The following is a 13,317-nucleotide window of genomic DNA, read 5'->3' on the forward strand; positions in this document are numbered from 1 at the left end:
TGAGGTTTGGCTTCTGATCGTTCCTAACTCACAGGGAAGCTTTGGGAAGGTCATGTACTCTTCCCTCCCCATGCATAAAAAATGGATACGTTATGGCACACACACTGCGAACACCACGCAGAATGTGGGAAAGACTGCAATCTTCTAGCGGGACGGTGCCTTGTGATTTTCTAAGGACTCTCGGTAAACAAGGGACAGCCTGGGTGGCTGAAATCCCCAGTCAACTTGAAAAGCTCGTGTCTGCCTTTATGTGACAAAGATGTGTCTCCAAACAAACGCAGGACCTGGGGCCAGATCCGGCGATGGTCCAGGGAAGGAGGTAGAAACAGTCTGATCTTTTGTTCTTTATAATAAGAGAAAATTAATTTAGAGGAAGAGGAATAAGAAGGAGAAGATGGGGAGAAAGAGGAGGTGGGCAGGATGGGACTGCGTGTTTGAAGGCCGGGTCAGGCGCTGCCACCGCTGCCCACGCGCTCGCTGAGCAACCCTGGGCAAGCTGTCTCCTCCCCAGCCTCGGCTTGCTCACCCCCAACCTGGGGATTACAGCCCTTACCTCACAGGGCTGTGGTTATGAGAATCGAGAGAGAGCACAGATTTGAATGTACTTTGTCCTCTAGAAAGGGGGCTAGAAATGTTGTTATTGACTAATGGCCAAAGACCTATAGCTGGAGGGGTAGTAACGCCAGAGGAGGCTTGTGGCTATTTAGTCCTTACTGAATAATGAATAGACTCTATATATTTAAATAGAACATGATGAATTTGGGTTCCAAGTTCTTCATTCACAAGTGAATGACACTGAACCCTGGGGAACGTTTGAACATTGTTGTCTTGTTCAATTCACTCTTTCCCTTATATAAAACTAGAAAAGCCCCAACTCATCAAATGGTGATGACCAAGGGTAAGTCAAATGGCTCAAAATGTCAATTTTTTTCTGGGCTAATAACTCAATGAGGAGAAAAAGATGTACTCCCCTTTAAACGAACAGGGATTTATAGTTCACATCTACACTCTGACACAATCTCATTAACTGTGTCCATGACAAGTGTTTGTATCTCCAAGGCTGAGAAGCATGTACACAGAGTAATACTGGGAATTTCCACTGTGGGCTTGGAGGGCAACCCCCAGCAGCAAGTGCTGGAAGCTTGAGGTGCTCATGGACAATAGGAATGGAAATGCCCATGGAATTTGGATACTGGGGAGACGTGTGGGGGAAGTCAGGCTGGGATACATTGTTCTGCACTGGGCAACCTTAGAGTTGCCCAGGTTTAATATGACCTGATGGAGATCTGCATCTTTGCAGGCCCAGCTGGAAACGTGCAGAGAACATTTAACCTCTGGGGATCAGCACATTTTATATATATATAAATTTACTTTTATTTATTTATTTATTTATGGCTGTGTTGGGTCTTCATTGCTGTGTGCAGGCTTTCTCTAGTTGTGGTGAGTGGGGGCTTCTCTTGTTGCAGAGCACGGGCTCTAGGTGTGTGGGCTTCAGTAGTTGTGGCACGCAGGCTCAGTAGTTGTGGCTCACGGGCTCTAGAGCACAGGCTCAGTAGTTGTGGCGCACGGGCTTAGTTGTTCCGTGGCATGTGGCATCTTCCTGGACCAGGGATTGAACCTGTGTCCCCTGCATTGGCAGGCAGATTCTTAACCACTGCGCAACCAGCGAAGTCCCTGGGGGTCAGCACATTTTAAAATTGGGTTTACTATGATAAAAAAATTTCAGTTCCTAAACTAGAGACCCAGAAGATGAACCCATGGGGTGGTAAGAGTGTGAGGCTTCAAGATGCAGCTGATTGGCTCCCACTTGGAGGTTTGTTATTCTGTTGAAATCAAAGCTGGCACCAACAGCACATATGATTCTGAAGAGCCTTAAACGGCATGTGAGGGGGCCTACCCAGTCATCTGATGGTGGCCTTCAAAGAGACAGGCTCTCCTGGGTGGACACAAGTACTGACACACACACACAGCTTGGGGCTGCCAACTGAGCTATTTTTAAATGCCCCCTGGAGGACTAAGCATCAAAGGGATAGTCATCAGCCACTGCAGAATGATTTTTACATAACTTAGCCTGGGTCCATGTGGTGAATTTCAAAATGTCTAACTTCTCCCCAGAAGGAATAGGCAGTGCAGACAGACCAGACAGCTGCCCCTGCACGCTACACGTGACTAAGAGGAGAACACGCTGTGAAGACGAAACTAAATTGCACAGAACTATAGTAAACCCCCCAAATCAATGACCTCTCCTTTTCTTTCTCAGTTTTAGTTGTTCCTTCCTCAAATGTTGACTCATTTTTTACTGAATGAAGGTTTCCAAGTGGGTGGGAACCTTTCCTATCCTTGGGCAGTGTGCTTATAAAGGGTGGGGTCCTACAGTAAACTTGCCTTGCTATTTACCTTTGTGCATTTATCCCATAAACTACTATGATTTGGAGTTTGAACCTTATTTCTTTAACTTGGCTATTTTAATTATAGCTGAATAAAACTAAATTCTTATTTTCTAAACTTATTTTGGGCTTTCCCCAAATAGGTTACTCTACAAAATCATGAAATGAAACTTGACTAGCATCTTAGATTGTGACATCCTTCAAAGAAGGATGTCTACTGATATCATAAGATACAATCTTTGATAAATGGCACTCTAAAAGTTTCCTGTTCCTTGAAACAGAGAGTTGGGGAAAAAATATAAATAGAAAAAGCAGGGAAATCATTAAGTTTCAAGAGATCTTTAGTAAGAGTGCCATTTTTCATATTATTAAAATGTCATCTTGGGCTTCCTTGGTGGTGCAGTGGTTAAGAATCCACCTGCCAATGCAGGGGACACGGGTTCGAGCCCTGGTCTGGAAAGATCCCACATGCCGTGGAGCAATTAAGCCTGTGCGCCACAACTACTGAGCCTGAGCTCTAGAGCCCTCGTGCCACAACTACTGAAGCCTGCGTGCCTAGAGCCCGTGCTCTGCAACAAGAGAAGCCACTGCAGTAAAAAGCCTGTGCACCGCAACCATGAGTAGCCCCCACTTGCTGCAACTAGAGAAAGCCCGCGCACAGCAACGAAGACCCAACGCAGCCATAAATAAATAAATAAATAAATAAATGTCATCTTTATGATACCTCAAGTTTGACTACTGCAGAACCTGGCAGGACATTAACAACGCATTTCTGGCTTTATTTCTGGGTGAGGCACAAATTCTACCTAATTATGGTGGTCTATAAATAGACACACTCCATACCCCAACTCAGATCTGTCACCTCTCAGGTGACATCTGAAAACTTATCCTTTGCATGCTTGCAAAATGACAGCTCGACAAACCTCTAAACTTTGTAGGGTTTACGTGGATGGATAATTTTATAAAATAAACAGAATGACAGATTAATGCAGAATGCAAGGGCATAATAAGGAGCAACCAGATGTTGTCCACTCTGGATTTCAGGTGAATGCCTTCCGGACCAGGGAGTCAGGCCCACTGGAGTTTGAATCTATATTTTGTAACTTCAGGCTGGGGAGCCTTGGGCAAGTTATGTCACCTTTTTGAGCTTCAGTTCCCTTTTGTGAGAAATGAAGAGAATGCCCAACTCTGTGCACTTACTGACAGGATCAGACCCTCAGGAAGGGTTGGCTTACCAAAGGAAAACTGGATCAAGAGAGATGAAGATTAATATATCAAAACCAAAGAGCATTTTTATGAAATAGAAACACTGCCAAGAGAAAAACTCAGGTGACTCCTTGTCCATTTCAGCAACAAGTTCACAAATGGAACATAAAACTGCAGATGGTGTATAAAGTGGATGGCATTGGTTAGTGGCCAAGGCCACTGTGCTGAGTTCGGCTTCTTCTCTGCCCAAGACTGTTTCCTGCCCCCCTCTGCAGTGTGGTGCTGCCCCAGGAACACACTGACACTGAGAAGCTCAGGCTGGAAACATCCGTACTTCAAACATTTTCCTTTATGAAAAGGAACAAGCCAGATACTATTCTTAGGGAAAAAAAGACAAGCTTTTTTCCTAGAAGTAAGCTCAGCAAGTTGACCGCCCCCTGCCCCTGCCCCCCGCCTCTACACAAGGGCTTTCATTATTCCCGGCGTCAGTACACAGCAGCATTCTGTGCCTCTCTAAACCCAGGCCATGCTGGCCCCTTCACAGGGCCCAACACTCAAGGATGGCAGCGAAGTCCCATGTGCTTGGCACCCCCAGTGAGCTCTCTGCTCTTTATTTATTTATATGACTAATGACAGCTGCGTCTTCAGTCACTAGGCCCTCAGCAACTACTGGTAAATTAAAAACGGCCATGGGCATTTAAAAATAGTTTAAATGATCTTGAAATCTGCAAAGGCTATGACGTCATTTACCAGCCTTGGTTATAAAATCACGTTGGGTACTACGTACACTGAAGGTAAAGTTCAGCTGTATCAGCTGGAGGAGAGAAAGACCACACGCTGGGGGGTGGGCGGTCACTAAATGGGCAAAAACGGACTTCCTGCCACCCGGGACGAGCAGGGGAGGGAAATCATGTCAGGAGAGCTATAAATCAGTGGATTTACAAGCCTTGCAGAACTGGAACAAAAGTGGCTGTAGTTAGGGAAGGAAGCAGATGGTACTGAGAAGAAAAGTTCAAACAGCAGTGACTCACAGAGCACAGGTGACTGCAGATTAGCTGGGCCGCATGGGAGGAGGGCATGAGCACGCACTGGGTGGGCAGCTGAGCAGAGAGGAAAAGAGCAGAACCAGGGACTATGGGTGGGGCTGGGCCGCCAGGGAGGCCTCTCGACATAGGAGGGATGCTGCCCTGTGAGCATGCTGGCATAAGGGCGGCGATGACGAACCACGAGGAGGCATTGCACGGCTGGTCACCCGCCCGGAAGTCATCCTCCGTGGAGCCCTCCCCGCTCCCCATCCCGCCCCGGCGAGGCCCCCTCCTCAGAGCACAGTGTCCACACCCCAGTCACACACAGCTCCCCATTCTGTAAGGGGGGGTTCTGCACCCCCTCCTCCCCCAGACCAGGCTGCCCAGCCCTGGCCCAGGGATGCTGAGCAGCTGCTGACTGAATGAGGCAAAGTGAGGAGAGTGTGAGGAGGGTCCCTTGCAGAGGCTGCCACGGGGGGTCTCCGGCTTACCTTGGCCAGCCTCGCTCGCTTGATGAGGTCATTGAGTTTGCGCACCGCCGCCTTCTGAGGAAGGCTCTGGATGTCTCTGAACAGGTCCTGGGCCTCGGCCTCGAAGAGCCGGCGGTTGTCAGTGTTCTGCAGGGGCTGCGCCCAGAAGGAGCCGATGTAGACGCGCAGCACCTCGGGAGTGTTGATGACCTTGCCCAGGGACCACATGAGGGCCCCGTAGACGCGCATCAGCTGCTGCGTGTCCACTTGGTCAGCCTTGTTCAGCACCACGCGGATCTTGTCGTCCTGGCCCCGGAAGGCCTTGATGGCCTCCGAGAACTCGTCTGAGATGTCCAGTTTGTGCGCATCGAAGAGCAGGATGATCCTGTCCACCCGCTCAGCAAACCACTGCAGGACCTGGCAGAAGTCATACCCTGTGGGGAGGGAAGGGCACATCAGTGCAGGCGGTTGCTGCGGGGGACACGCCTGCCAGGAGGGCTTGGAACCCCCTGGGTCTCCAGCAGCTGCCGAGGAGAGAGCCCCGTCTCCAAGCTGGAGGCAGGGGAGGCCTCGCGACCTGAAAACCATTTCACATGGGGCCCTCTGGGCTGGATGCATCGAGTCAATGCTGGGGACCCTGGGAGCCCTTCCGTGGGACAAAATAGGGGATACAGAGGGGCTCGTGGTCACTTTGATTGGGCAATGCTTACTTCCGTACGTGTAATTCCATTTAGTCCCCCAGGAGTCTCTTGTTTCACCTAGCACAGTCTTTTGGCTCAATGGCAAAATTGGTCAATGGCTCTGTAAAAAATGCAGGCCATGGGTCAAAAGCTCTTAATTTCTGTCAAAGTCTCACCTTTCTGAAAGTTCCAGAACTGGAGAAGGAAGAAAACCTAGAGGCCGCTTGGAGTCCCATGGGGTGTCCAGGAAGTACCACAAAAGAGAAATCGCCTTCTCTTTAAGTTTTTAAGAGTGTGAAGGAGATCAAAGGTTGGCCTGGCCAAAACTGTGACCTATATTTATCATTTGGACTATTTATATCCTAAGTATGTTGTAAATATTTTAAAAATTGTGTCTCACAGCCATTCCAAGAAACGGTCTCTCGCCAATTTCTTTCTAAAAACGAGTAGGCCCATGACAATTCTGTTTGGTTCACTTTGGCCACGTACCAATACACTCCAAATCATGCAGCTAAATCAACACTCCTCTGCGCTTGTGGTCAAGATTTTCAGGCATTTCTCCAGGGAGGCAAGTCCCACGAGAAGCAAACAAGAGGGGCCAGTTCCACAGGTTTATTTTTATTCTCAGTCTGATTAGCTCTGGACTCAGAGCCTCAGTGCAGCCCAATCAGAACCCAGATGGGATTCTTCCTGACCCTACTTAAGTGCTCTTGCCTCTTTTTTAGATTCTGAAAACTTCCAAACACCTATAACAGTCTAGAGAATAATGTGATGAATGCTGATATAACCACCTTGTACCTTTAAGAAATGTTGACACTTGGTCTTGTTTGCTTCACATACTTAAGAAAATTGAAGTCTAGTTTATTTATACAAAAAATACCACATAGCAGTGCGAATGAACTAGATCTTCACTTGTCAGCACAGGCAAATCTCTCACAAATTGGTGAGTAAAAAATCAGCTTCAAAAGGACATGTACAGTTTGAGAACATTCACTTACAATGTAAAAAACAAAGTGCCACTCAACAGCCTATGGATATATACTACAGCACAGAAAATATAAGTTACACCAGTTTTGGGATTCTGGTTGACTCTGGGGATGGAGGGAGTGAGGCATCTAAGGTAGATGACAAAGTGTCTAAAGGAGAATGAGCTATTAGGCAGAAATAAAGGGGGTCCGTGGACTGAAGTTTCCATGAATTGAAGAACAGGTGTAAGGGGAGTAGGTGGACAAGCAAACTGGATTCAGACACATTTAAATAAAGAAAACATTCAGAAATGCTGAAGCCCTCTGTACACCCCTCCCTAAGCCCTAGCCTCAACCTCTCCTCCAGAGGAAACCACAGCCCCCAGACGCGGGGCTTTATGTCATCACACATGTGCGTATGCTGCCAGCTCAGGCTTTTCACTTCTCTTTCTCTCTGCATCACTCCCTGACTCCACTGGGGACAAGGAGGACAAAGGTAGTTCCCGGAACGTGGGCCAGAGTTTATTTTCATTGCTGTCAGTAGCCAGTTTAGATCAGAGGAAAATCAAAGACCTACTGAACGGGTCACAGAGTAGTATGTGGATATACAGAGTCACGATTCCACTCGAGTTCTGTCCCTCTGAGGCTAGAACAAACCTCCTCCTAAGGTAACACAGGTTCTGTCATTCGAAGCTGACTTGTGTGCCAGAGAGCCCAGATCCCAGGTAGCAGATCGTCAGCAGATGAAAGATGGTGCTGTTCCCTGGGCACCGGGAGGGCATTTCGGAACCACCCACTGAGGGCCCTGCTTGTGGAGTTGCTTTTCCAATAGGGATGATCGACTTATCTCTCTGACCCAAATCCTCTCTCACTTGGTAACTGAAGGTTCACAAACAGATGAAAGAAAAGGCTGTGTCCAGAGTGCACACTGGAGAGGACACGAGTTGTATTTCGCTGAACGCCCTTCCTGTCCGGTGGGGGTTGCGGGAGGGTCCCTCGGGGGCCACAGACGCTGAAGGCATGGCAGACAGACTTTTGCCCCACTCGTTAGCAGGTTGGGGTACAGGTAGGTGATCTGGAATCAGACAATCATCTCCTACCAGCGGATGGTGTTGAATCTTGAGGGAATGGTGCAAAGACACAGGGAACGTGAGAATTTATTTCTGGCAGAGGTGGCTGAGTTTAGACAGTGACGGTAGCTTCCTAACCTAGTTTTTGAGCCCAGCTCTCCAACTTTCCCATCAATTCTGCGAACAGCCTGATTTTCTGAAAAATTCCTTTTCTGCTTACGTTAGTCAGAATCAGCTTCTTTGGTTTGCTACCAAGGACCATGACTGGTAAATAATCTATCCCCACATTTGAATATTTCCAAACTCTAGATGCTCTTACAATCAGTGCCAAAAGAAACTTGCCACTCCAATAGCTGTCACCTCCCCCATGTGCGTGCACCGTGCAAATCCAGCCATGCAGACACATCTCTCCTCCTCCAAGGGCCACCTGGGTTCAGCAGTTGGCCTCAATAGTACCTCATGTGTTTAAACTTTAACTTAAATTTGGGTTCCTAATAGTTATTTTTAAAAAGACTTCATTCTAAGGCTTCAGTGAAATAAAAAGTTACTGGAAACGGAACGGCCAGATGTAAGTTTACTATAAGTGAAGCCAGTACTCATCTCGGGAGGAATGGCTGCATGTCCGTATTCTTCTGTTTTAAAGTAATGTTGAAAGCTTAATAAGATTAAGTAGTATAGGGAAGTAGAACTGTTTTGTTTGTCACCAAGCAGGTGTAAAAGGATTGCTTGTTACACATCAGGCAACACAATCAAAGGCGAAAAAAATCACCAAGTGTCTCAGAAGAAAGCAAAGAATTATCAAAGCCAGGAGAGGTTGGTCTGCTCAATTTTTTCCCCACATACAGTTGTTGTTATTGTTATTATTTTATCATTTTAAGTGTACAGTTTAGTGGCATTAAGTGCATTCATATTGTTGTGGAACTATCACCATCATCCACCTCCAGAACGCTTTTCGTCTTCCCAAACTGAAACTGTACCCGCCAAACAATGTGTCCGTCCCCTCCTCCCCCAGCCCCTGGCAACCACTATTCTATTTTATGCCTTTATGAATTTGACTGCCCTAAATACATCATATAAGTGGAATCATACAGTACTTGTCTTTTTGTGACTGGTTGATTTCACTTAACGTAATGTCCTCAAGGTTCATCCATGTTATAGCATGTATCAGAATTTCCTTCCATTTTAAGGCTGAATAGGTCTTCTCAATTCTTATACCTTATGATATAAGAAAGGCACCAAATATCTGTCTACCAAAAAGTTCCAGTTGATTTTTTTTCAAATTAATTAATTATTTATTTATTTTTGGCTGTGTTGGGTCTTCGTTGCTGTGCGCGGGCTTTCTCTAGTTGTGGTGAGCAGGGGCTACTCTTCGTTGCAGTGCGCGGGCTTCTCATCGCGGTAGCTTCTGTTGTTGCGGAGCACGGGCTCTAGGTGCGCGGGCTTCAGTAGTTGTGGCTCGCGGGCTCTAGAGCGCAGGCTCAGTAGCTGTGGCACATGGGCTTAGCTGCTCCGCAGCATGTGGGATCTTCCCGGACCAGGGAATTAACCTGTGTCCCCTGCATTGGCAGGCAGATTCTTATCCACTGTGGCCCCAGGGAAGCCTGTTCCAGCTGATTTTAAAGAAAGGATCTAGTTTAATGATATGTTATTTAGTTTGCCTGCTGAAGGAAAATTATTCAAAAGGACCTAGAGACCACTGCTTCTCAAAGCCTGGTCTTGCATCAGAATCAAGTATGGGATTTGTTAAAATTTAGACTCCTAGCCTCTCCCTAGAACCATGGAATCAGAATCCCTGGGGCTGGGCTTGGTGACTTGCATTTTATTTTACTTTATTATTACTTTTTAGCGTATACAGATTTAATTTTATTTTTGCCTAACTGAGAGTTGTTTACAAAGCCTCTACAACACATTTATACATTATTCTGGCTTTAGTGAGCATAGGGTGGTGAATGAAACTGAAGCCTGCCATGATTTATGGTTTCCACTGAGGACTGGTCATCATTCTGAATAGAAAAGATTATATTTTAGGCACAAGGGAAATGAACTATGTAGTAACTTCCAAATATAATATTAGAAATATTTATGCATGCAGCTCTTCAGTAAACTTAAGAGTTTGCTTTCTTGTCCTCTGGCACTTTCATTTCAAAGTAGAGAAGGGTGACCAGCATTTTATAAGCTCTTCAGACAACTGCAATGCCCAGTAAAGTTTGAGGATCACTGCCTTAGACTGAAGACCAAGGCATATGGGATGGCAAAGATGTGTCTGTGTTATTGCTGGTCGGTAACACAAAACACATTAAAAATAGTTTCTTTTTATTCTAAAAAGTTACCAATACGTGGTTAGATGGTACAGCACAGAACTGAGGAAACACAGAGTTTAAATCTGCTTATTTGAAGACGGATTTTAAAATTCATGAAAGCTCTGCCGTCTTTGCTCACGCTGGGCCTAGGCCCTGGCAAGCCCTTCTCCTCTGGCTTAGGACCTAGAAATCTAGCCCAGATCCTCGTCATTCTTCAAAACACCTGGGGGAAACTTGAGTGACATGTTACTTAACTTCTGTAAGCTCCAATTTTCTCATCTGTAAAACCAGGTTGTTGAACGACTGCATAAGAAAATGCTTTTAGGGCTTCCCTGGTGGCGCAGTGGTTGAGAGTCCGCCTGCCGATGCAGGGGACATGGGTTTGTGCCCCGGTCCGGGAAGATCCCACATGCCGCAGAGCGGGAGCGGCTGGGCCCGTGAGCCATGGCCGCTGAGCCTGCACGTCCGGAGCCTGTGCTCCGCAACCGGAGAGGCCACAACAGTGAGAGGCCCATGTACCGCAAAAAAAAAAAAAAGAAAATCCTTTTAACATGCTCAGCACAATGCTGAGACTTAGTAAACTTTCAATAAATATAAACTTTCATTATTAATTCTGCCCCCTCCCTCACAAAGGTGGACTCAGTTACTCCCTCTTCTGCTTATTCTCCTACTAAACAACTTTACACAGTGGATTATAATCCAATGGATATACAGGGCTCTCTCATTAGATCATAAATTCTTTAACCGCAGGGACCACATCTTCCTCATGGCGTCACAAGACAGTGATTATCGTTGTGGGCTTTGGACTCAGGCTGCCTGGGATCTAATCTATCTCCATCACTTACTAATTCTGTGACCTTGGGCATGTTACTTAACCTCTCTGTGCCTCATTTCCTCATCTGTAAAATGGGGCTAATAATAGTATCCATATACTTCATGGGGCTGTGGAGTTAATGTATGTGAAGCATTTAGAATCATCTTGGTACCTAGAAAGCTCTCCAAGATGTTATCTACTGGTTATTTAAAAAATCCTCGTATCTAGTCCCCAATGCATGGCGGGGGCACAATAAATATTTGTTGAAGGATGCCTGGCTGGGGTGAGGTATAGTCTGCCGTCATAGAGAAAACAAAATTAATTAGGGTAAAGGTGACAATGCAATGATGCTTGAGCCAAGGGAGAGAATCAGTGCTCAAACAATAGCTAATAGAATATACCTACCGAGCACAACCATTCATATTTTACGAATAGAGCTGGTGGCCTTTCTTTCCCTGCTTGTGAGACAGAGGGAGTTCTACCAGCTGGTCTTAAAGACCCTGGGTTATTCCTGAAACAGAGCTATGGTTCCAACCACAGGATTCCCCTCTGGCTTAGGAAAGGCCTGTGCACACCTGCGCTGGCTGGGACAGCTCGGGGCAAACATTCTCGTACTCAACGGGCAGAGAGCAATGAAGTGCCCCAGAGGTTCTGTTACAGAGGGCGGTCAGAGCCCCGTCACCGCTACAGTCAGCCACACTATGCTAAGTAGGTCTGTGACGAAGCTACCACTTAAAACAACATGGAAAACCAGCGGCCCTCAGACTGAACGTGCCCTTGGCTGCTGTCTTTTTGGCCTACATAGTGTCCTTACATTTTGAGCTGACTGTCTTTGGTCTGGACAGCACTGTCCACCTGGTGCCTACTTCTGAGTGGAAACACTACAGCTCTGACTCAGCCTTAGAAACCCAACTGTGCCCTCCAGCCCTCCTGGGCTCCCGCAGCGTGCCCCTAGCCCCCCAGAGAACTGTACTCCGTTAGTTCACACGTGTCTCTCAACTGGGCTGGGAATGCCTGAGGGGGGTGGGGGCCTTCCTACCCTGCTTCCTACACTGACTCAATGTTTTCTGTGGGAAAATGTTCAAAATCCCCCTTTTTTTGGGGGCCGCACCTTGCGGCTTACAGGATCTTAGTTCCCCGACCAGGGATCGAACACAGGCCCTCGGAAGTGAAAGCACACAGTCCTAACCACTGGACCACCAGGGAATTCCCCTAAACTTCCCTGCTTGAAACAATCTCTTTGAACATGTCTCTCTGGAAATCGAAAATACACTAAACATCTTGGAATTTAACAAGACATTTCAAATACAAAATTTTTTTTAATGGATTAATTAATAATTATCAAGTGCCTAGGATGTGCTTGGAACTGTTGCTGAGGGACATACTGCCATAAAAATGAGGCTGCTAGCTTTACCCAGAATATCCCCAAACTGGAAATAACCCAAATGTTCTTTGGCAGGTGAATGGATAAACTGCAGTGCCTCTGTGCAGTGGATTACTACTCAGTGATACACGGAATGAGCTACTGACACATGTAGCTACACGGGTGAATCTCAGAAACATGCCGAGTGGGAGAAGCCGGGCACTAAAGAGCACATACTGTACGATTCCATTTATATTAAATTCTAGGACAGGCAACGCTAAGCTACAGCGACAGAGAGCAGATGAGGAGTTGCCTGTGGCTGAGGATGGGGCTGGGACTGACTGCAAAGTGGCACAAATTAAGAAGGAACTTCTCAGGGTGACAGAAAGTTTCTATTTCTTGAAGATGGTGGTGGTTACACGAGAAACACGAGTACATGAGTAAATCTGCAAATTTGTCAAAAATCAACAAGCTGTACAATTAAAGTGAGTGCATTATAATGTACTATACTTCAATAAAACTGACTTAAAAAGTAAAAATAAATAAATAAGAAAGAAAGGAAAAGAGAAGAAAGGAAGAAAGGATGGACAGAAGGCTGGAAAGAAGAAAGAAAAGGAGAAAGAAAGGGAGAAGGAAAGAAAGGAAAAAAATCCAAGGCTGCTAAACTTGTTTGAAGATATACATCTCCACAAAACTGCTGAGTAGATCAGGAAGTTGAAATCTGTTCATCAGGGAACTATGTCACAAATCTGGCCATGTATGGAGCTGGATTTAGCGACAGTCGAAATAGTCTTAACCACAGAGGTTAATGTAAAATTTGGCTTGTCCACTGAAACTTTGAGAGTCGTGTAATTTCACAGTGCCTTGCCTCGTGGCCAAGGTGACTTAAGAGCCTTTCATGCTGACAGATCAGGGAAGAGAATGTTCGGAGTTTATGAGAATCAGTTCCAGCTGGGCAGAATGCAACAAGGCCCGGGGTGCACACAGATCTGTGTGTGTGTGTGTGTGTGTGTGTGTGTGTGTGTGTGTGTGTGTGT

The 13,317-nt window shown here is 46.4% G+C and overlaps 1 protein-coding gene across 1 annotated transcript in view; it reads right to left on the minus strand.

Moving 5' to 3' along the window:
* The window catches only part of EHD4 (EH domain containing 4), an 89,480-nt gene that overhangs the window by 14,249 nt on the left and 61,914 nt on the right, over positions 1-13,317 (minus strand). Inside the window, exon 4 of the mRNA XM_027083994.1 lies at positions 5,110-5,522. Within this exon, the coding sequence (XP_026939795.1) occupies positions 5,110-5,522 (413 nt within the window). The remainder of the gene's footprint in view (positions 1-5,109; positions 5,523-13,317) is intronic.

Source organism: Aethalodelphis obliquidens, unplaced genomic scaffold (genome assembly GCF_003676395.1).
Source record: "Aethalodelphis obliquidens isolate GAN/ISIS:26980383/991018 unplaced genomic scaffold, ASM367639v1 scaffold51, whole genome shotgun sequence".
Lineage (NCBI taxonomy): Eukaryota > Metazoa > Chordata > Mammalia > Artiodactyla > Delphinidae > Aethalodelphis > Aethalodelphis obliquidens.